Below are 24,435 nucleotides of genomic sequence, written 5' to 3'. Positions count from 1 at the left end.
TAATTCTCTACAAGTATTTTTCCACAGTATTTCCTAATGTTTTCCCTACGTTTTGCACCTACAATTTGCTTTCTTTTTTCACACATGCTCTGAGCTGTGGGGTTTTCCAGAGCTCAAATCCACCACATTTTCTTTGGAAACCTTAGTAAATATGTTGGGATTTTTTTAAATATTTTTTTTTTATGTCGGGGACATGCTCCCTTTTTCGATGGCCACACCACTTTTTCATGTTTTCTGAGTAAAATAGAGAGTTTGTTTGGTTTTAAGACTTTTTGGGGGCAAATTCTGGTGCACATTCTGGCGCGGACACAATTTGTGGTGCAATGTGCCAATTCCTGGCACACAACCCGACAAAACATGTCGGGTTTACAATAGAATACTGCAGTTTACTGCAGTTCGAAAAAATCAACCATAAAATCAAGAGAGAATGACAAGTAAATAACTCTTACGTGTTCTGAGATGCCCTGTACCTTTTAGCAACAGCTGAAAAGTTTACTATATGCAGACAGGAATTAAAATGAAAACTACTCATAAAAATGTGAATAGGACATTGGGTAGGTTTTGTAGATGTAGAGCTTTTATTTTTGGATATACTCATGAATATACTCAAGGAACAACATACTACAAAGGCAAGGATTCTAGGGTAAAGTATGGTGACCCATGACGGCATCATCAATGGGCACACAGGTTTGTATTATGGCCACTTGGTAAATTCTCTGCACAACTGTATAGGTCCTTGCGCAAGACAATGCCTTGCATGAGGTTTTAGAAAGTAGTTGCTGCCATTCTTTAAGCTAAACATTCATGAGGAGGGGTCTTACGTGTGAAACAAAAATAGAGGAACAGAAACATAGCCGCACATCCACAATAAGTAGTGGTCACCGCCTGGTGTAGTGCCATATTTTGTATTTTGCCGTGGAATGTGTTACATGTCTAAGCACCTTCCAGTGCTGGACTAAGACAGCTCCATTGGCTGACACGCCCACACCTGCCCTCTACCATTGTTTCCTGGTGGGATGTGTGCTACCACAGCAAGAGGGATCTTCGGCTGTGATAGCCAAAGCGCTGCAGCTGCAATGTTTTTGATCCCCCGCTATGGGGACCGTGCGCCCACGGGGGGATCTGGATGAGACGCCAGCCGCTGCGCGGTCCCCATACCGGGGAATGAATGTCATGTCAGCCGCAGCGCTGAGATTCCCCCCGCGGGCGCACGGTCCCCATAGCAGGGAATCAATAACAGCCGCAGCATGAATAACATTGCAGGCGCAGTGCTTTGGCTATCACAGCAGGAGACATCCACTTGATGTGGCAGCTGAACTCACACTAAAGGTAACAGTGTTTGAGACAGCATATTTGTGGTCATGTGATATGCGCCCCCCCCCCAGGAACCAATGATAGGGGGCGGGTGTGCGCGTGTCAGCCAATGGAGCTGTCTTAGTCCAGCACTGGAAAGCACTGAGTCATGTAACACAATCCACGGCAAAACACATTCCACGGCAAAACCAAAACACAGACGCTACACGAGTGTTAGGTTAGAGACCCACTCTGACTAGTTGACCTTGACGTGGCGAGTGGGCTTGTACTTTTTGATCAAAATGTATACTAACAACCTGTTAGTTTTTGAAATTATGCTGAGAAGCACATAGATCAATATACAAATTGTGGATGTGCGGCTATGTTTCTGTTTCTTTATTTTTGTTTTACTTATGTGTGGTTACTTTATGGTACAGTGAACCGGCTTGGCAAATGTTTGGTTTTAGTGGCAGCAGCTTGTAAAGATACATCATACATACTGGTGGAATTATAACTGATTTTAAAATGAATAATTGGAATAATTAGAAATATATTGTAGTTGCATCACTTTATTCCAGCAAAATCTCCTACACAATGATTAAAATAATATAGTTCCTTTCAATGCAACAGCAGTGCAAATGTACTTACCTGCTGATTCTGCTGGCACCACATGTAATCTCAACATGCTGCCTACTCGTGTTGGCAATGTTTCTGCAAAGCTGACAACTTTGATGTCCTTGTTTTTGGCAAATTCTAAGAACTCTTCATTTAGCTCTTTCAGTGCAGGAGAATCTTTGACAAAATGTATTAGTTAATATACTGTACATCTGTAAGAATATTCTAAAATCTGAAGAATTTGAAGCAAAAACTAGAAAAGCAAAAAATAAAAGTTGCTTACAAATACAAGATAAAATAAATATGATTTACAGTATTGCATATGTTCTTGCTATCTGCGACTGGTAATTTTATGTTATCCACTATGCATAAATATATACAGTGAGTCAATTGCAAAATCTTTTTATATAATGTAGATAATAACATTATGGCCCTCATTTACAAAGACTGGAGTGTCGGTTAGGTTTTTTTGTACTCATCTTTTTTTTCCTTGTGATTTACTAATCTGTTGCCCAATTTCCCTTTCTTTCTGTCGCAGTTTTTTTTTTTGTCGCACAAAATGTATTCTGTGCGACAGAAAAAAGTCTCTGCAAATTCTGACTACATTAGTGCTTGTACTACTACCACCATCATGGAACAGGGTCTGTTCCATGTTGGGGGTAGTAGTACAGGGGCTGAGGGACTGATCGCACCGGGTCTCACGTCTGAGACCCGATCCGATCAAAAGTTATTAAGCAGGGGAGCGGGCGGCATGTTCCGATAACCTGCAATGTACTGTAAACTTTCATTTTTAAATTCCCCACCAGAAGCCCTGAATGGCCGGGACCGAGAAGCCAATCAGGGCTCCTGGCATGGTTTTAATATAGAAGCGCTGTGGTGGGCAAAGATGTATAGAATCACTGGGGGGGTTATATATCTGGCCCCTCCAGCGTTTCTATATATATTACCCCCTGCTGCACTATATCAAACTTAGTGGCCGCTGCGCTTGAATAAATGTTCTGCCCCCCCCAGTGATATTATATATCTATACTGACCCCCGCTGCACATATTTATATATACACTGCCCCCCCCCCCAAGCTGCGCATATTAATCTTCATCTTCTCCCTCCCCTGGCTGCCAATGAATGAAAACTCTATTAGCGGGGGAGCGTTGGGTTGTTGCCTGTGCCTGTTCTTTGCACCAACAATTTTACTTTGTAATATCATTAATAATTTCACTACAAAATCTACAGTGAAACCAGAAAACATTTGTGGGTCAAAATAAAATAAAAAAGCCATTTTGTAATATTTATCGGCTTCCATTTCTATGCAGTGCAGTTTTCGAAAATTGCACCTTATATTTATTCTGTAGGTCCATACGGTGGCAAGGATACCCAATTTATATAGGTTTGGTTTATTTTGCTACAATAAAAAAAAATTATAACTACATGCACCAAAATTAATACCTTGCAAAATGTCCTCTTCTGACCCCCTATAACTTTTTTATTTTTCCATATAAGGGGCGGTATGAGGGTTCATTTTTTTGCGCCGTGATCTTAATTTTTATCGGTACCATTTTTGTTTTGATCTGACTTTGTGATCACTTTTTATTCATTTTTTTATGGTATAAAAAGTCACCATAAATACGCTATTTTGGACTTTGGAATTCTTTTACGTGTTCGCCATTGACCGTGGGGTTTAATTAACGATATTTTTTTTATAGTTCGGACATTTACGCATGCGGCGATACCACATATAGGTTTATTTTTATTTACACAGGTTTTTTTCTTTAAATAGGAAAAGGAAAGTGACTCAAGCTTTTATTAGGGAAGGGGTTAAATCACATTTATTAACACTTTATTTCCCCATAGGGGACTATAACATTGCACACACTGATTTCCTACACTGATCACTGCCATGCAATAGCTCGACTGCTCCTGCCTGGATCTCAGGCACGGAGCAGTTATTCGGCGATCTGGCAGCGAGGAGGCAGGTAGGGATCCTCCTTGCATCCTGCAAGCTGTTCGGGATGCCGCAATTTCACCGCGATGGTCCCCAACAGTACCACTGAGCTAACCGGCAATGTTTACTTTCGTTTAGACGTGGCGATCAAGTTTGATCACCGCGTCTAAAGGGTTAAGGCTGGACATCAGCCTGATCAGCCTGATTTCCTATAGCAACCGGGACCCACCGGGTATGATGCGTCATACCTCGGGAGCCGTAGATGGACATTAATGAACGTCCATTTGCGGCAAGGGGTTAAAGGTGTTCTCCGCCCCTAGACATCTTATCCCCTATCCAAAGGATAGGAGATAAGATGTCTGATCACAGCCGCGTCTGATCGCGGCAGCCATGACGTCACGATCCTCCGGCCCTTGCATCGTGAGCCATCAGGCACTGAGCGAACTTTGCTCCATGCAGCTGATGACAGGGAGGCTGCAGGAGAGATCGCGGGGGTCCCCAGTGGCAGAACCCCCACAATCAGACATCTTCCTTTGGATAGGGGATAAGATGTCTAGGGGTGGAGTACCCCTATAAAGGACTCTTTCACTGCCAAAACCTCCCCTAAATTGAAGTATTTAGTAAATAGATATTCATTCAAAATGTGTTATCTTTATCTTTTTACTGATTTATTTTCCCCTACTGTAAGCCTGCAAATGGGGCATGCTGATGCATAGAGATGACTAACTGGCTCACAAATATAATGGAGAGGACTACTTAGACTCCTATATTTGCTGGCTTACAGTGGGGAAATGCTAGTGGGTATAAATATAAAAATTACAGATTTGGTATCAGCATCACTAATCTATTTACTGATGACTTTAGTCTAAGTGGGATTGAAGGTGACAGAGTCACTTTACGAAATTAAACTAGATGCCAGAGATCATTACTCACCTGTTAAACCCCCCACTGCTGCCAGTCTTTGCTTATTTTTCTGGTGTTATGTTCACACCAGAAGCCAGTTGAAGCAAATTATGGTCACATGTCATGCAATCCCCCACCCTGCTGTTCTGATCAAAACCATGTTCCATCTGTGCACACTTCCTGATGCCCATCTTAAATAGAAAAGGCAAAAAAAGGCGCTCCTTGTGGAGTAACGTAGTTGGTATGGGCAAAGCAAAAGGAAGATTCAGTACCGCTTACCAGAGGAGGTTGTGCAACAACATACACAACAATGGTAAAGGTGTGTAGTTGGATAAGAACCGTCTGCAGCCTTTCTGGACATGTGTAGAATATATTCAAAGAAAAGCTTCGTTATAACTAGGATTTGTGGTGCTGAGGGGAGCAAGGAGTCACAGAGCCAGGATACAATCCATCCGGTTTAATTCCAATAATGCAATGCGTTTCGCTGCGCATGCGCAGCTTCATCATGCGCAGCGAAACGAGTTGCATTATTGGAATTAAATTGGATGGATTGTATCCTGGCTCTGTGACTCCTTGCTCCGCTCAGCGCCACAAATCCTGGTTATTACGAAGTTTTTCTTTGAATATATGATGCCCATCTTGACATACAGGAAATGCCCACTCAGCCAATTACTGGTTTGAGGGGTGAACAGCCATTGATTGGCTGAGCAAGTACTTCATGCGTGGCGACTAAGAAGTAGTGAAAACTGCAGTGGTAAAGACTTTGGCAGGTAACATGCTTTTTTTGTTTAACCCCACTTACACCCCAAAACACCTATTAGCCAGACAATTCCTTTAAGAGAGTTCTAGTCTTAGAGTAAAGAAGCCTTTACTCTAAGACTAACATAAAAAAAAAGAATGAATATGACAGGTGACCAATAGAAAAAAATCTAGCCTTTAGCACGGGGGTATTATCTGGTCATAAAACAACAACTGGTAATAATGATCACTATTTGGCCATCAGATTTGTTATATTAGATATTCATTTTTCCAAGGGCTTAGAGATTTCTTATACAGTATGCTCAGTAACTGGTGTCTCACCTTTGCTAAGCTCCTTCACTTCTACAGATGGAAAAAGTAGCAGTCTTGCATTGATTGAATATTCAGCCAGTTGAGAACCATGGTGGGGAACACTGTAAAAGGCAATCCCTCTTGTGTTCTTTACCAAATCTTGCATTTCTTTATTCCTTGAGGCATTAACCAACATCTTTTTTACTAATAGTCCTATAGGAAAATGGTTAAATTGATGAGGGATCCTTTCGAATAAATAAGCTAAGCGAGAAAGTGTCCATAAAGTTAAATGACAGGAAGCCAATAACTTTTCATGCTGCCTATGCACATTATAGTCTTCCCACTATACTTGTCATGTGCAGTTTTTTACCATTCACATAACAAGTAAGTGACCCCACTACCCTACATTTAAAGCTGTGTTCAGTCAATTAGTTTACATTGAACTCTGTAGTATAAAATCTGCAGCTTCAAATCATCAAATATATTGTACGTGTGAATACACCCTAAAGGGGTTTTCAGGGACTGTTTTATATTGAAAACATATCCTCAAGAATTGATATCTGGTCAGTGTAGCATAAACATCTGGGACCCCGAGAATCAGCTGTTTGCCAGGGCCATAGCACCTGTAACACACAGTTTATGGAGCCAGAAGCAGACAGCGATGTACATTGTGTAGCGGGGTAACTGCAGCTCAGCTACCATTGAAGTATTCAGAGCTGAGCTGCAATATATAAGAAATATCTACGAAAAGAGATGTTGGGTGGGTACGTCTTGAGTGCTAACATGGATGTCAGGTGAGTATGGGGGGGGGGGGGTTTATATGCACTAGTCCCCTCCCAGAAATACAATTAATTAATTTAATTAATTTACACTCATCAATGTTATCAAATGTTATCAAACTTTTAAACAAAGGACAGTTGCTGCATACATGCAATTTTTAATGCAATATATGCTTAAATTCACTGTAATGCAAAATTACATGAGGGCTGTTGCCAATATCAATGAACAAAGCAAACACTGATGTTAGTTCTTTAATGCTGAGAAACAAAATATAAAGTACATGATGTGGATATGCGGCCATGTCTGTTTTTCTATATTTGAGGTAAGTTTTTTTTTTTTTTGACCTTGGCCAGCACTTCCCTCCCCCCCCCCCCCCACCTGAGCCCAGATGAATTTTATTAGCAGGAGACTGCATAAGGGTCTACTCCCAACAGTTTCCAAGCACTCTGGCAGGGAGCACATGGGGAGTAAGCTTTGTCATCTGTTCACACTGGTTTGGTGCCGTAGGGTGGCTATTGTTGCTGTGGCGTGGACCCAGAGCCAGGGGCTGTGTTGGGCGGCAGTAGTGGAACTGTTTGACCACTGTGTCTATGTGTATTGGTGTCACTGTGGTGGTGGTCGCGTCCACCGCTACGCCATTTTAGGTTAGGGACCCACTCAGGTAGTCTTGACATGGTTTGTGGGGTTGCACATATTGATCAAAACATACAGAGTTATTGTAAAACTAATTAGTTTTATAATAACTCTGAGAAGCAAAAGATCATTGTGCAGGATGTGGATGTGCAGCCATGTCTGTTTTCTATATTTAGGTAATTTTATTGATCGCGCGCTGCATGCTTTCTAAAAAGAGATTTTTGTATGACCATCCTGAAAACAATGTTTTAATTCACAGAAGGAATTTGCCTCTGCATACTAGGTACAGAACTGTAGATCCCGGCAGATAGGTGCTAAAGGGATAAATGTACAGGGCTTCCAGACCTATATGTCAATTAGTCACAGCAGGGTGGGAGAGGGAGGGAGGAGGGGTGCTGTTGCATCTCAGCACCACCAGTTTGACTCAAATGAGTAAAACAGGTATGGTTAAAGGGGTACTCCACCCCTAGACATCTTATGCCCTTATGCAAAGCATAGGGGATAAGATGATCGCGGGGGTCCCGCGCGTTCTCAGTAGTGCACACCACCATCATCACAGCACAGAGGAAAATCTCTGTGCGTGGTGATGGGGCGATACTGGGTCTGGAACACCATGACGTCACGGCTCCGGTCCCTCGTCCCGCCCCCTCAATACAAGTCTATGGGAGTGAGCGTGGCGGCCATCACACCCCCTTCCCATAGACTTACATTAAGGGGGCGGGGCTCCAGCCCCTCCTAATGTCACGATTCTCTGGCCCCTGTATCACCCCTTCATCACGCACAGAGATCAGACATCTTGGATAGGGGATGGGTGTCTAGGGGCGGAGTACCCCTTTAAATCATCCCCATAGCACCTATCTGCTGAGGTCCGCTACTTCATACCTGGAACAGAGCTGAGAGATTTCCTTTAAAAGAAGTTACGTCATAAAGTTATACGCAGGTACCTACCTCCCATGCTATGTGATACCCATATAATAGGCCGTTCTCCAACACCAGCCAACTTTAGTTTATTGAGGAGTTCAGAACTTCTGTAAGCCATGGATTTCCTGTGACAGAAATAAACACTTGCTCTGCCATCAAATTGGTTTTCATGCTAATAAGTGTCACCACTGTATAATGAAAAGCTATTGTGCTAACATACTTTTTTCTAGATCTCTGTTGGTGAGTTAAAACATTGTTCATTACAAGCTGAAAACCCATACAGCAGGGGTTGCAGGGGATGAAGACGTCACTCATGTGATGAAACATTAGGGGGGGTTCTGTGAGATGTTTTTAATACAGCACCATACCCTGTGTTTTCTGCATGAACTTAGTATATCCCATATGTATGCAGTACGCTCTTGCAGCGACCATGACTTAACAGACAGTGGCATAGTGGATGTGCTGGGTGTTTAACCCTTTGTTTTTGGCTCCATTTAAATTTCACAATACAAGTTTTGTTTTATTTCATTTCAATGAGGGTTGTAAAGTGGATAATTTACTCTGTCTTTGACAAGGTTGTGTATTACATCAACTAGTGTTATATCTACCCCTCCTAATGAGGTGGACTATATTGTATAGGGACACAGAGGGGCCTACTACTATTGGGGGAGTGGGCAGAGGGGGCTAATAACTATATGGGGACACAGAAATAGTAGTAGGCCAAATAGACAGGAACATATCAGTGCACAGGGTTTGTTTGTACAAAGGGTCTGTACAGAAGCTGCATACACAAAATAAAGGAAAATTTTTAATCAAGCCTATTTGCAAAGTTGCTTAAAGAGGACCTGCTTTTATATTATCATCTGATAGCTTAGAATGCCCTCAGTCTAAAGGTGATAATACTTTATTAATATGTCGCAGACCCCCATCATGCCCCCTCCCATAGACATGAATTGAGAGGGCGTGGCGTGATGTTACGAACACAGCTGCCCGAAGCCAGGCCGGAGATCGCAGGAGGTCCCAGCGGCCGGACCTTCGCAATCAGACATCAAACATCTTATCATTTGGATAGGTGATGTCTAGAGATGTAGTACCCCTTTAAAATGTTACCCTCCCCTCTCCTGGATGTGTCGAGGATATGATGTATTGCAGCCTCCAGGGACCACCTCCCTAGAGCCTGCAGGACATAGATAGGATCAGGGAGGGGTGAGTATTAAGACTATGGCCTCACATTGCACAAACACAGACTAACACTCACCCCACTCCTAGCAGTGACATGCCCTCCCTTGCCCTGCAGTATCTAGTCATCACCGAGGAGCAGGCCACCCAGTTTTTTAACATGTATTCTGCTACTCTACAGTAAGCAGCGTTCAGCATAGCGAGTGTGGGGTAGGGGTGGGGGTGGGGGGGGGCTTTTGTTGTTAAGCAACGATCTATATTGATGCGTAGTGTCTGATCCCAAAAGAGTTAAGTTGCAATACACAGAATTACCACTTAAGTTCTTCCTGGCTAACTGGGCAGGAGGTGTATAGTCTATTCTTTGCTCAGACCAAGCTGGGCCAGCAGCTGCCATGGGCTTACTACTAGAGCAGATGTGCCAAATCTGGCACACCTTGTGGTCTTAAGGTGGAAACAGAGCAGGGAATTTTTGACATGGGTCCAGGCTCCTGTATGATACAGCAGTTTGCTATGAATCACTGTTTACTGTATGAACTGCAGAGGTAAGTGGTGTTGGTTTGAGTTAGCTGAGGTAAATCCACTGCGTGAAATCTGCAGTGAACTTGGTACATCTGAAAGTACCCTCATATGGGTTTATTTTAACAAATATGTTGGATAAACCAAAATATTCTATTTAGAAGTCCATCACTGATTTTTTTACTCCATGAACTGGGCAACTATCGCATCCTGAAAATGGTCACTAATGAAGGGGCATGTGACCAAATACACAAAACAACCCAAAAACATAGCACACATGCTGGTTTCCCATACAGAGGTTTTTTCAGTGAATGTTACTAATCTTTGTTGTCTGGTCACAATTAACCATCTCTTATAGCAACATTAGGTGGAAAAACATGTCAGATGTTTAAAATACATGGAGTTCAGCAGCTACCATTCTGTTACAGCAAAAGAAGATTCTGTCATGTAGAATAGTACACCTGTCATCTAAAACAGAACCCAGGCTCAATAAACTGAACAGTTAAAATTTTAAAGTGTACCTGTCGTTAACAAAACTTTTGATAATGTAGATAATACTACTATATGTATATTTGTAATATACATTGATTAAAAAATGTGTATATTTTTGTGTGAAAAATGCTGTCCCTGCAGCTATTGCCTGTGTGTCTCTATGAGGAGTCCAAATACAGGAAGTGAGGGCAGGACAAGCAGGGCTCTGTGCAGGCTCCTGGCTTGTCAATAGTTCTGATGTGTGAGCCAGGGGCATGTCATAGAGCCTCACTGCACAGAGCCCTACTTGTCATGTCCTCACTTCCTGTATTTGGTCTCCTCACAGAGACACACATGCAATAGCTGTAGGGACAAAAATATACACATTTTTAACCAATGTATATTACAAATATACATATATTGGTATTATCTACATTATATAAAAAGTTTTTGTTAACGACAGGTACACTTTAACATTATCATTTTGACTTTTGGGTGAGAAATTATTTTAAAAAACAACAAAAATACACATTAATTAATAGATGTATTCTGAATTGTTCATTTGTTAAATGGTGTGTGAACAAAATCTTCTTAGCACACAGTACCAAATGCTACAGCTAAGTTTTGTTTTACAGTATTTTACATCAGTGCAGAGGCACACTGGGGAGCTGTGATAACCCGCCAGGCTTGCTGTGACACTCGATAGAAACAAAAATCTTTACAACCTAGCAGACATGCTGCACCTTAAATATGAATCCAGCGCTTTGAAAACAACTTCAGGCTTTATTGGAAACATCAACACAGAAAAAAGCATGCAGGCATCTTGGAGCTAGATTCACACCAGACGCATTTCTGGCGCATGCGTGCCATTGGTCAGTGATGTCACCGCTCACACATCTTGCCTCCTTAAAACGCTTCATATGCAGAACCCAGGCCACTATAATGAGGAGTAAAACAACAATCCTAAATTTCAGGTGGCAGATGTGGAGCAAGCGTTACAAATACATACATATGAGGGAAATGAATAGATCAGCTCACCAGCTAGATGTCCCGTCCACAGCGCGGCAGGTGCTTGGCAACACCAACATCCAAGACAAAGAGAGTATGCCAGCGTGGAAATGATCAAATTCCCATTTATTGAGAACAGAATCAGCAACACAGGTAGGTGAACAGGATGATGATGCGTTTCAGACATGTAACGCCCTTAGTCATATAACAACTTTAGTGAATATCTCTATCTTATATGTGGGGGAAATGGTCAGGAAGAGGTGGAGCACACCTGTACCGGAACATTTAACCCCTAACATACCGCAACATAGAAAGTGTCAATGCATATATAAAAAAGAGATAGACATATCATAACATCATAGATGGGATGGTTGGGTAAATAACTTAAGTATCCAATGCAGAATTAAATATTATACAACATACCAACCATAAACTCAAAAATGTATGAAAAGTAATAATGAAGATAGGAACAAATGGACATCAGGATAATAGACAAATGTCAGCAAGAGAATGGAAAAAAAGAGCATGAAAAACGAGATTTCTCATGACCAACATATATCATGCATTGAGACTCGGAACCCCACTTTTTATCCTGTTATGTCACATACTCCTACCGAATTGCTTGCATTGTCTAGACAAACATGTCATTTACATAACAATCTATCTAAATCAGAACGCAATGCTTTACAGGAACTGTGAGATATGGGGGACTTAACCATCAGACAGGCTGATAAGGGGAGGGCGGTTGTCTTGCTAGACAAGGGCCTGTACCTCATGCTCAATTTATCACTTTTGTCAGATACTGATACATACAGACCCCTGTCTGCTAATCCAACTGCTATTTACCATTCAGTACTTAGCGATTTAGTCCAACATGGTATTCAACACCCAGAAGGAGGCCGATTTTATACTGGTATCCCATCCCACCATGGCCATATTTCATTCGTACCCAAAGTACATAAATGCATTCTCCCCCCCCCCCCCCCCCCCCCAATGCAACCTATTGTCCCTGGTATAGGGTCCCTAACCCCTTAAGGACCCGAGGTTTTTCCGTTTTTGCATTTTCATTTTTTTCCTCCTTAACTTTAAAAAATCATAACTCTTTAAATTTTGCACCTAAAAATCTTTGTAATGACATCAGTCATTTTACCCAAACATCTACAACGAAATGGAAAAAAAAAAATAATTGTGTGACAAAATTGAAGATAAAACGCTATTTTGTAACTTTTAGGGGCTTCTGTTTCTACACAGAATATGTCTGCATGGGTGGATGGCTTACTCCAATCCCTCATTTCCACCACCCCTTGATACATCCAGGATACTAAACACTTGTTACATTTTGTTGATAACATCAAGTGGTGTGATGGTTATTCCTGGGTAACAGCTGATGTCATGATTTCCCATGATAAGGCTCTGGTTGCCCTTGAATGGTTTCTCTACACATACTCATCTTATCCCCATGATCTGCAGGACTACATCATCAAGGTTATAGATTATCTTCTTTCTTACAATTATTTTATGTTTGATGGAATGTATTACCTGCAGATCACGGGGCAGCTATGTGGGCGAAATTCTCCCCATCACTAGCAAATATTTATATGAGCTGGTGGGAGATGAGATTTCTATTTTCAGACAATAAGCCGTTCAAACAGTAAATTTTATATTATGGTCGATATATAGATGACCTGCTGTTTGTCTGCTTTGCAGACGAACAGCAGGTGTCATCTTTGTCATCATATCTAAACTCGAATTCAGACAACTTGCGTTTTACGGTCAAATATCACGCTTCTTCTGTTGCCTTTCTTGATTTAACTCTTAGAGGTGATCCTAATACTAACAAAATCATATCTACTACTTATAGAAAGGAGACCTCAGTTAATTTCACTATCCATGCTGGTTCTTGTCATTCATTTCATGTTATAAAAAATTGGCCTATTGGCAAAGCTATTCGTGCTCGTCGTAATTGTTCAGATTTCAGTGATTTTTCAAGAGAAATGGATGACATAAACAGCAGATTTACCACTTGAGGATATCCAGCGTGGACCCTTAAACAGGCTTCAGACATTGCTAGCAGTAAAGACAGGAATCAATTGATTTCACCTTCCAAGATCACCAAGACCTTCCAGACGGGACAGATCCGTTAATAATCGTAAAAAATGGTAATATTCTGCACTCTGTATAGTACAAATTTTGGACAAATTAGTAAAATTGCTCATAAGTTTATGCCATTGTAACTTACTGATCCGGCCTTTATGGCTCCCATGTCTGGAGGTTACAGATGCATTGCCAGACGTGCCCCTACCCTGGGACAATTATTATCTCCCAGTTTGGCTTCTATTTCTAGCAAATCAACATCTACCAGAATGTAAATGGGAAATAGTTTTATTTCTTATGCCACTGGAACCACATATAGCATAAAACAATATATCAATTGCAATACTTCGTATGTGGTGTGTAGAGTGCAGACTACAATACGTAGGATGCACAACTACTCCTCTCAAAGTCAGGGTTAGGAAGCATTTATCTGATATTCCCCATTTCAATACACGTCACATTTCAGCCCACTGCGCCCAGCAACATGCAGGGAGCACTTCTACTCTGCAATTTCAAGGCATAGAACGGGCCACATTTTCATAGAGGGGTGGTGACCTCAAACAGAAATTATTGTCGCGAGAAGTCTTTTGGATCATGACCCTTGTTACCCAGATCCCCAGGGTTCTGAATAAAAGACAGGATGTTTTACTTCATTATTAGTTATACACATTATCAACTATTTTTCATTAATCCTTCTCCACCCCCCTCCTCTTTTTTTTTTCCTTTCTCTTGCTGACATTTGTCTATTATCCTGATGTCCATTTGTTCCTCTTTTCATTATTACTTTTCATAATTTTTTGAGTTTATGGTTGGTATGTTCTATAATATTTTATTCTGCATTGGATACTTATGTTATTTACCCAACCATCTCCTCTATGATGTTATTATATGTCTATCTCTTTTTTATATATGCATTGACACTTTCTATGTTGTGGTATGTTAGGGGTTAAATGTTCCGGTACAGGTGTTCTCCACCTCTTCCTGACCATTTCCCCCCACATATAAGACAGAGATGTTCACTAAAGTTGTTATATGACTAAGAGTGTTACACGCCTGAAACGCGTCATCATCCTGTTCACCTACCTGTGTTGCTGATTTTATTCTCAATAAATGGGACTTTGATCATTTCTACGCTGGCATACTCTCTTTAAATACATACATATAAAACAAAAATATTTTATAATTTGTACATGTAATTATTTTTAACACTTGCTCCACATCTGCCACCTGAAATTTTGGAGCATTGTTTCACTCCTCATTATACATCACCTGTGTATGAAGCGTTTTAAGGAGGCAAGATGTGTGAGCGGTGACCTCGCTGACAAATGGCGTGCATGCTTTTATTTGTGTTGATGTTTCAATAAAGCCTGAAGTTGTTTTCCAAGAGCTGGATTCATCCTTCTTGCATTTCCATGTGGTGCGCTGGCTGAGCGCAGAATCCGAGCGCAGGTGATTTGGGGTGGAGGTGAGCTGGTGTGCCTCAGTATATTATGCACCTTAAGTATGGCCAGCAGAGAAGCCATTGTACTGATTTAACTGATCAGTAGATGTAGTACTGCTGGGAACTGTAAATCCTGGGGGAAGAGGAGATGTGAGCCCTAAAAGTAAATACTGCTTGGGGAGGATAAGATGTGAGGCCAGTAATGTAAATACTGTATTACTGCTGGTGGAGGATGAGATGGGATTACTGCTGAGGGGAGGGGGGCAACACTTGGAAGCCCTGAATGTCATCACTGCTGAAGGGAAATAGCTGGGAACCCTAAAAGTGAATACTGAAAGTGGAGGGGTGAGATATGAGCAAGGAAAGTGACTAGTGTTGGTGTATGAGATGTGAGCTCTAAATGTGATTAATGCTAGGGGTATGAGATTACTGCTAAGGGGGGAATAGGTTGTGAGCTACAGCCTTGCATTGGGATTGGGATCTCGCTGGACCAAGTAGAAATGGCAAAAGGGGGTGATAAAATTGCACGGTGGTACTATCTCTAAGATCTCTAACAAAATGTTTGCAGGAACAGGCAGGATTGGACACATGTTGCGGGAGGGAACACACACCTTGTGGGAGTGGGCGGTATTGGTCAGAAATCCAGCAGGAGCAGGATCTTAAAAAACAGTTCAGCGCAGGGCTGGAAAACATTTTAAATCAACTGATGCCAGAAAGTTAAACAGATTTGTAAATTACTTCTATTTAAAAATCTTTTTTACTTATCAGCTGCTGTATGCTGCAGAGGAAGTTCTTTTATTTTTGAATTTCCTTTCTGTCTGACCACAGTGCTCTCTGCTGACACCTCTGTCCATTTCAGGAACTGTCCAGAGCAGAATAGGTTTTCTCTGGGATTTGCTCCTACTCTAGACAGTTCCTAAAATGGACAGAGGTGTCAGCAGGGAGCACTGTGGTCAGACATAAAGGAAATCCCAAAAGAAAAGAACTTCCTGTGGAGCATACAGCATCTGATAAGTCCTGGAATGATTAAGATTTTTAAATAGAAGTAATTTACAATTACAAATCTGCTTAACTTTCTGGCACCAGTTGAATTAAAAAAATGTTTTCCAGCGGAGTACTCCTTTAAATATGATTAATGATGAAGGGATGTGCATAGTTTAGTATTCAAATTTCTTTAAATGATACATTAACTAAATTGTTCCCTTAGTTCATGTATTCATGTTCGCTTTTCTAATGATAGATGGCAGATATGCCCTGAATTTCTAAATGTGATCTAGACTAACATTCGAGTAGCTGCAAGAAAGGTGAGTACTACTAATGTTGATTTCCATAGAAACTAGGTATAGGACACAACATCTTAAGGTGAATTTAGGAACACACAAAGAAATAGCTTTTAATTAAGATAATTGGATTTATGAGAATATCAGGGTGAATCCACAATTACCTGTGATTGTCTGCAGGGCATTTTACTTTCCAGTCACTTAAATGAGTATCGTATTCCACAGAAATAATTCTTAAAGCAGGAAAGTCTTCTGCCAGCCAGTCCTAAATAATAAGAAAGACATAAAATGGGTATTCTGGAATTCTCAGGCAGTAATCGGCTGAGCGGGAAGGTCATGCTCTGAAGTTCTTGTTTTGGAAGCAGGAAGAAGACAGGGGAACAGAGGGAGCCAAACAGGAGCTGTGGGAAACAAGCATGGAACCGGGGGAAGGTAGGTAAAACTTACCAAAATATCCCCTATAAGAATGAGTATGCATCAAGGCAAATATTTTACCTTTGAAGCAGCTTTTTGACTATGGCAATCATTTTAATCACTTCTGTGTATATAAATTTTGTCCCTATGAATTTTGTAAATCTAGGTAGTGATGAAACTACCTTTGGCCAACATTCTGTATAGTCATCTTCTTGAGGAGCAGTTTCATCCAATGGTTGATCACGGTCTTGCTGGCGCCACGTTTTAAAGGCTGCTCCCAACAGACCATGGACAAAAAGAACATCGGCTTTTATGACCTGGCTAAAGTTGGATTAAAAAAAAAAAGAAACACAGATATTCTTAAGATAAATTACCTCATAAAAAGACACACAATGACCTGAATACAAATGAGGGTACGTGTATAAAAATTGGCTGATAATAAATACCTAGAAATGTTATGGTTTTCATTAGGATACTATGTTATCTCTAGGGTTTGCACTTCAATTATTCATACCTTTAACAGTTTCAAAAAGAATAAAGTTAAGGGATATTATATATTGCTCTTGATAGGAATACCAATTGGGAACAAATGCTGCCGCAGATGTCACCTTGAAATGCTATGTGCTTCTTAGCAATTACTGTTGCTGAATGTTTAGAAGTGAGCATGGACTGTGAATGTAATCTGACTGTGTAATCAGAATAGGCCCGGGTGATTACAATGATAACATGCCACTCAGGCTTTTCATCAGACTCATACAAATAAATGTTAATGTTACCTCCCGCACACGACCTTTTAAATAGGCACAGTCAAAATCAAAAACTTTTTATATGTTGTACATCTTGGCAAAACATTTGCCTTTCTAATATACTTGATAAAATCTCTACTTTTTATAGAAATCATGGCCAGGGCCAGATTAAGGCTGCCTGGAAGACTGAGCATTTCATTATGATGCCCCCCCCCAACAGTTCCCCCACATTAGGTGCAGTATAGTCCCCCGCATTAGGTTGTAGTTCCCCCACATTAGGTGCAGTATAAGTCCCCGCACATTAGGGATGCAGTACAGTTCCCGCACATTAGGGGTGCAGTACAGTTCTCCCACATTAGGGGTGCAGTACAGTTCCCCCACATTAGGGGTGCAGTATAGTTCCCCCACATTAGGGGTGCAGTATAAGTCCCCGCACATTAGGGATGCAGTACAGTTCCCCCACATTAGGGATGCAGTACAGTTCCCCCACATTAGGGGTGCAGTACAGTTCCCCCACATTAGGGATGCAGTACAGTTCCCCCACATTAGGGGTGCAGTACAGTTCCCCCACATTAGGTGCAGTACAGTTCCCCCACATTAGGTGCAGTACAGTTCCCCAACATTAGGTGTAGTACAGTTCCCCCCATTAGGTGCAGTATAGTTCCCCACATTAGGTGCAGTATAGTTCCCCACATTAGGTGCAGTACAGTTCCCCCCCATTAGGTGCAGTACAGTTCCCCCCCATTAGGTGCAGTACAGTTCCCCACATTAGGTGCAGTATAGTTCCCCCCCCCATTAGGTGCAGTATAGTTCCCCACATTACGTGCAATATAGTTCCCCACATTAGGTGCAGTATAGTTCCCCCACATTAGGTGCAGTATAGTTCCCCCACATTAGGTGCAGTACAGTTCACCATATTAGGTGCAGTATAGTTCCCCACATTAGGTGCAGTACAGTTCCCCCACATTAGGTTGGCAGTATACTTCCCCACATTAGGTTGACAGTATAGTTCCCCAATATTAGGTGCAGTAAAGTTCACCCCACATTAGGTGCAGCATAGTTCCCCATTAGGTGCAGTATAGTTCCCCACATTAGGTCCCCCACAGACATACAGCCTTCAGCCATATACAGTGTATGGCTGGAGGCTGTATGCCTGTTTACTGCCCCAGTGTTCCGACCACCACTCCTCCAGAGAGGAACGGTGGTCGGAACACTGAAGATGACGTGCTGGTGAGTGGTGACTTACCATGCGCGCATCCTCCTCACTGCTCTGCTCTTCTATGGGCGCACGCACGGGATGTCAGTGACGTCCCTGCGTGTGCTACCTCCTGGCGGCCCCTGCATTTTTTAAGTTAAGGCAGGGCTGCAGAGAGATAACAAGGACATCTTTGTGTCCTGAAAAGATTTTTTGGGACACAGGGATGTCCCGGATGTGACGGGGGCCCCCTGCGGGCACGGGGCCCGGAGCAGGCGCTCCATGAGCGCCAATGATGATCTGGCCCTGATCATGGCTTATAAAAAAGACCATTAGGGCTCCCTACACCATGCAGAACATGGTCCTTTTCGGCTGCAGCATTATCTTTATACCAGCTGAAGCACAAGCTTAGACAAAGTCTAGGAAGTGAAGGTGTGACTAGCATTCCTCTGTGTTCACTCCTGTCTTGTCTATCAGACTCAGACTTCTGTTTGAAAACAGAGAGGAAGAGGTTACAGAGCTGCCTGCCATGATTGGATGAAGAAACCCAGCACCGCAGATTCAGTGAAAAAGTGAATGCATGGTGAGTAAGGGCAAGCTCAGTGCTTGTCTCAGACATGCCCCTTCCTGAGCAATGGATGTAAGAATGAGGGAACGGCAGAACTGTGGTATTTGTGAGCTAAATACAAAAGCTAGGTGCCTCCCCTCCTTCAGTACAAGCAGAAAAATAACCCAACGTGAACAGGGATGGAAAAAAAAAAAAAAAAAAAATAATAAGTCAAAATCAAATGTTGCCTTAAATTCTAACCTTTGGGTTCCCTAGTATCCAATAGGAACATCCAAAAGGATTCCCTGTTCAAAAGAAGTCTCCTAATATCTCCTCCTCTAATAGGTTTCCTAATTTTCTCTATGCCCATAATACGTAAAGTATCCACACTCCCTGCATGTACATCCCTAATGTGCTTTGACAATGCAGAGATGTTGAAGGATCTCGGATTCTTTGCATCCGATATAGGTCTTCGGATTCTAGTTTTAACACTGTTGGATGTGCAGCCTACGTATTAGCAACGGAAGGTTTCACAGGATGCCATATACACCACATTACAGGTGTTACAATTTATGTAGTCCCTGAAAACCTTGCCGTTGCCATATGAACTGAACTCCTTGGTTATGAGCATATGTTTCAGGAAGTTATATTTCTGTTTTCGGATGCAAAAACTGCACGGATGAAGAAGAACTCACCACAGCAGAAAAAGTGAATGCATGGTGAGTAATGGCAAGCTCAGTGCTTGTCTCAGACTATACTATCATTGAATGTTTAATGTAGGTAGGAAGCTTGTCAGTACGTGTGTATAGGCACAAAAGAAGACCCCCAAGGCACTACTTAATCAGCCTCTGATAGTGTTGGAATGGTGACTGGTGTTATGTACCTAATCAAAGACATGGCCAAAGAGGCAGGATATGTGGTACCTGCTGAGATTGTGTCCCAGCCTCCATTCAAGGCAACATTAACTTTTAAGGCAGTGACCTGCTTCGGTCACAGACAAAGCTGACCTGCATGGCCTCCACCAAACTGCGCATGAGAGTGCCCAGGTAATCTGTCAGTATTTTTGTTGCAATTTTGATGTCTTGGTCTATCAATGAAATGGGTCTTTGTGGTGCTTAAGCAGCAGTTTTATGTATGCTAGTTTGGATTGAGATGGAATCTTGCCTGTGTGGAGAACATGGTTGTAATATTTTGGCAGGGTCGGAGTAATCTGGTCAAGTCGAGCTTCTAAGAATTCTCTGGAATTCCCATTGTGTCCCGGGACCTTATTATTTTTAAATTGTTTGATGGCAAATTAAAATTTAGCTCTGCATAGTCAGCATTTAAAAATTTCTGCTGATCTGGAATGAGGGCGGGGAGCATTTAAATGAGGCAGGTAGTTGTGACCCAAACCAGGAAAGATGGTGACGGAACTGTATAAGGTTAAAAAAGTATGGAGGATCCTGAGATCCCATTTGGTTTGTTTGTATGTTCCCCTTCTATCCCCAAGGACCACAATGTGTTAGAGCATGTAAATAGTTGGAGAACTCCTTTGAGTCAGGATGTGTGAGCGTCCAGGTGTCCTGTAAGCCCAACAATTCGAGACATGGCTGCAATACTCTGTCTCTAGCCCTTGGCAGACCCCTGGTAGCTGCCCCTCCTTTTTTATCCTCCACTATAAACACAGTAGTGTTCATATCCCCTTTAACTTTGTAAAGGATTAAATAGCCCTTTCAGAGGAGTAAAGAAGGCTTTCTAATCACCATTTAGAGCATAATTTTTGAAAATGCTATAGTCCAAGTTCTCATAAAAACACTACAAGGTGTACCCATCTACCTAAGGAGAAAGGGGGGGGGGGGATGATGAGAGAAAATTATGGAGGTAAGAATGCACATCAAGGGAAAAGGATCCAAAAGAAAAACGAGGGAGAATAGAAGAGAAAAAAAGGTAAATCAGTGAACCTCAAGGGCATCACTGAAGAACAAAAAGTGAGCTATGTGAGCCTTCCTACACATACAACTGATCCCCATTTAAGTGGCAACTTACCCAGGGACAACTCCCATATGGACTCATAAAAATTTAAGCTATGGTAAATACTTCATATCTGATGGGGAAAGTAAGTGGGTGGCCCAGGCTACCTCAGAGATGGTGACTTATAACATAAATGTCTCAGTAGGAAAATAACTTTTTTGCACCCAGCAACCTGATACCCCAGTTGTAGAAAACTGTCCAAAGGCAGAACTAACATGTCAACCAAATAGCTAGATCAAGATTGTATTGGGGTCTTTTTGGCATTATTGTCCATTTATAACAACTTGTGTGGAGTACAGATGGCCTCAGAGTTCCAAGATATCAAATGGATGCAGTAATGCACATCCCATGTCTTGGAGAAGCCAAACAATAGCCCTTGATTTCCTATGGTTTGTTTCACTGATAAAAGTATAAAAATCACACCAGATATCTGAAAGCAGATAAAAAGGAGAGAAGTTCACTTAGTCTTTGCATTTCTGTGTGTGCCACACTAAGCATGGACAACAGAAAGAGGAGAAATATCAACAATCTCAAGGTTACAAGTCCATCTCCAGAGATCTAGATTTGCCTTTGTCTACAGTGCGCAGACATAAAAAAGCAAGACTACATTTTGCCAAAATGAACTTGAGTAAGCCAAAATCTTTCTGGGAAAACGTCTTGTGGACAGATGAGACCAAGATAGAGCTTTTTGGTAAAGCACTTAGTTCTATTGTTTACCGAAAATGGAATGAGGCCTACAAAGAAAAGAACACAGTACCTACAGTGAAATATGGTGGAGGTTCAATGATGATTTGGGGTTGTTTTGCTGCCTCTGGCACTGGGTGCCTTGCATGTGTGCAAGGCATCATGAAATCTGAGGATTACCAATGGATTTTTGGTCTGTACAGCCCTGTGTCAGAAAGCTGGGTTTGCGTCCGAGATCTCTGGTCTTCCAGCAGGACAATGACCCCAAACATACGTCAAAAAGCACCCAGAAATAGATGGCAACAAAGCACTGGAGAGTTCTGAAGTGGCCAGCAATGAGTCCAGATCTAAATCCCATTGAACATCTGTGGAGAGATCATAAAATTGCTGTTGGAAAAAGGCTCCCTTCCAATAAGAGAGACCTGGAGCAGTTTGCAAAGAAGAGTGGTCCAACATTCCGGCTGAGAGGTGTAAGAAGCTTATTGATTGTTATAGGAAGTGACTGATTTCATTTTTTTTCCCCAAAGGGTATGCAACCAAATATGAAGTTAAGGGTGCCAATAATTTTTTCCAGCCCTTTTTTGGAGTTTGGTGTGACATTATGTCCAATTTGCTTTTTTTTCTCCTTTTTTGGTTTAGGTCCAATACACACAAAGGGAATAAACATGTGTATAGCAAAACATATGTTACTGCAATACTTTTCTGTGAGAAATACTAAATTTTCTTGAATAATTTCAGGGGTGCCAGCATTTACGGCCTTGACTGTATGTATCGCTGGGAAGAGGCTTTTGCTACTATAATTTCTCTCCCTAAGTGGTGAATAATTTGGGAGTGTGCATCTAAGGCATCTATTTGTACAGCCTATAAGTAGACTCAATTTAAAATGATAATGGGGTGGTACCATACCCCGGAGTTGCTAAATAAATTGAACTCTACTATCCTCCCCCCTCCCAATGCTGGCATTGTGGGGTGGGTTTAGGCTCTGTGTTTCACATTTTCTGGTCATGTCCACTTATATTGGACTATTGGAAATTGGTGCAGCCTTTGCTTTTAGATGTCTTGGATGTACTTATTCCCCTAGATCCTTTGACCTATCTTCTGCATTTATCTTGCAGGACCTTGTCCAAGGAGCCATTTAAGCTTTTATGCACATTGTCCTTGCTGCTAAGACACCCTCATTGCTAAATTCTTGAAGAGGCCTCTCAATCTGTCAGAGACAGACTTGGTCGCTGCTATACGAGAGATTCGTTCTCTTGAACAGCTTACGGCCTCCGTGAATAACTCTATTCCCGTTCCTTTCAGTTTGGGAACCACAGGACCGCTTCTCCGATCGACAACCTCCATGATCCTGTTCTGTCTATACCTTCTTTCTCTCCTCCTTTTCTCCCCCTTTGTCCTTCATCTTCTCTTGTCCTGTTTTGTTTATGTGTAATGTTTGTGGTTCTTTTGTATGTCGCCCTTTGGGCATTTATGTTTACCCTTGGTTGGTTGCTTGCTGTTCCCCTCATGACCTGCTTATGTGGATTGCTGTCCTGGTACAGTTCATCTCTATTCCTTACAAGAGGAGATTGTATTTAGCTGTTTATACTTCTGATGTTTCTATGAAGCCTTTGTTATTGTATTATAGGTGTGTCTTCTGGTGCTTTCTGGGCCTTTCCGGTCCCTTGTTCTGCTATTTTACCCTTTTATTTTGTATTACAAAATGCATTCAATAAAAATTTACAGTAAAAAAAAAAAAAAAAAAAAAAAAGAAATAACATGAGTTGTTACGGATGCAGCAATACCAATTATGTGTACTATTTTTATTTTTGTACATAATTATTTATACTGAGGGAAAGAGTTTGTATGTGCTTTTTAAATGATTGAAAACATTTTATTAAACTGGTTTAAACTTTTTTTTTTGTCCCTCCAGCGAACTTGAACATACAATCAACTTAACTGGTATAATTAACCGCTATACTACTGGTTTAGACATTACACAATTTATGTAACTCCCACTGACTTCAATGTGAGGTGCGCAAACAGCGTAGCCCTGAGAACTACTTTGTAACTCCCAAGTTACTTAAACAGTTCCTTGAGCTAAGCTGTTTGTGCAATTCCCATTAACGTCAATAGGAGATATACACAAATTGCTTAATTTACCCACTTTCGCCATTTTTGGCTTTCTTATAACCTACAGATTGTTTGCAAACCAGCCAGAATGAGTCTAGAAGCCATAAGGGGAGATGGAAATACCCTTTTGAACGTCCAGGAATGGAGTTATCAATGTCTTTTTGTAGGTGAGGTCTCTAGAACTAAACACAGTATTCCAGATATGGCCTCATACAGTATATTAACCCCTTGGGGATTCAGGGTTTTTCCACTTTCGTTTAGTCCTCCTTACGTTTTAAAAATCATAACCCTTTCAATTTCACAACTACAGACTCACATGATGGCTTATTTTTTGTGCCACCAATTCTACTTTGTAATGACATTAGTCATTTTACCCAAAAATCTACAGCGAAACAAAAAAAAAAATCATTGTGCGATGAAATTGAAGAAAAACTCAATTTTGTAACTTTTGGGGACTTCTGTTTCTACGCAGGGAATTTTTCAGTAAAAATCACACCTTATTTATTCTGTAGGTCCATAGGATTAAAATGATACCCTACTTATATAAGTTTGATTTTATATTACTTGTGAAAAAAATCATAACTACATGCAGGAGAATTTATA

The 24,435-nt window shown here is 41.4% G+C and overlaps 1 protein-coding gene across 3 annotated transcripts in view; it reads right to left on the bottom strand.

The window, feature by feature from the left end:
* SERAC1 (serine active site containing 1) overlaps nucleotides 1-24,435 on the bottom strand; it is a 106,809-nt gene that overhangs the window by 4,730 nt on the left and 77,644 nt on the right. For all 3 annotated transcript variants that reach the window (XM_056567100.1, XM_056567098.1, XM_056567099.1), the window contains 5 exons: nucleotides 16,721-16,859; nucleotides 16,289-16,389; nucleotides 8,163-8,260; nucleotides 5,832-6,014; nucleotides 1,942-2,085 (listed from right to left, as the gene is read on the bottom strand). In XM_056567100.1, coding sequence (XP_056423075.1) covers nucleotides 1,942-2,085; nucleotides 5,832-6,014; nucleotides 8,163-8,260; nucleotides 16,289-16,389; nucleotides 16,721-16,859 — 665 coding nt within the window. The remainder of the gene's footprint in view (nucleotides 1-1,941; nucleotides 2,086-5,831; nucleotides 6,015-8,162; nucleotides 8,261-16,288; nucleotides 16,390-16,720; nucleotides 16,860-24,435) is intronic.

This window comes from Hyla sarda, chromosome 3 (assembly GCF_029499605.1).
Source record: "Hyla sarda isolate aHylSar1 chromosome 3, aHylSar1.hap1, whole genome shotgun sequence".
Lineage (NCBI taxonomy): Eukaryota > Metazoa > Chordata > Amphibia > Anura > Hylidae > Hyla > Hyla sarda.
The sequence above is the reverse complement of the archived record's forward strand: the minus strand, read 5'-3'. Positions and strand labels throughout refer to the sequence as shown.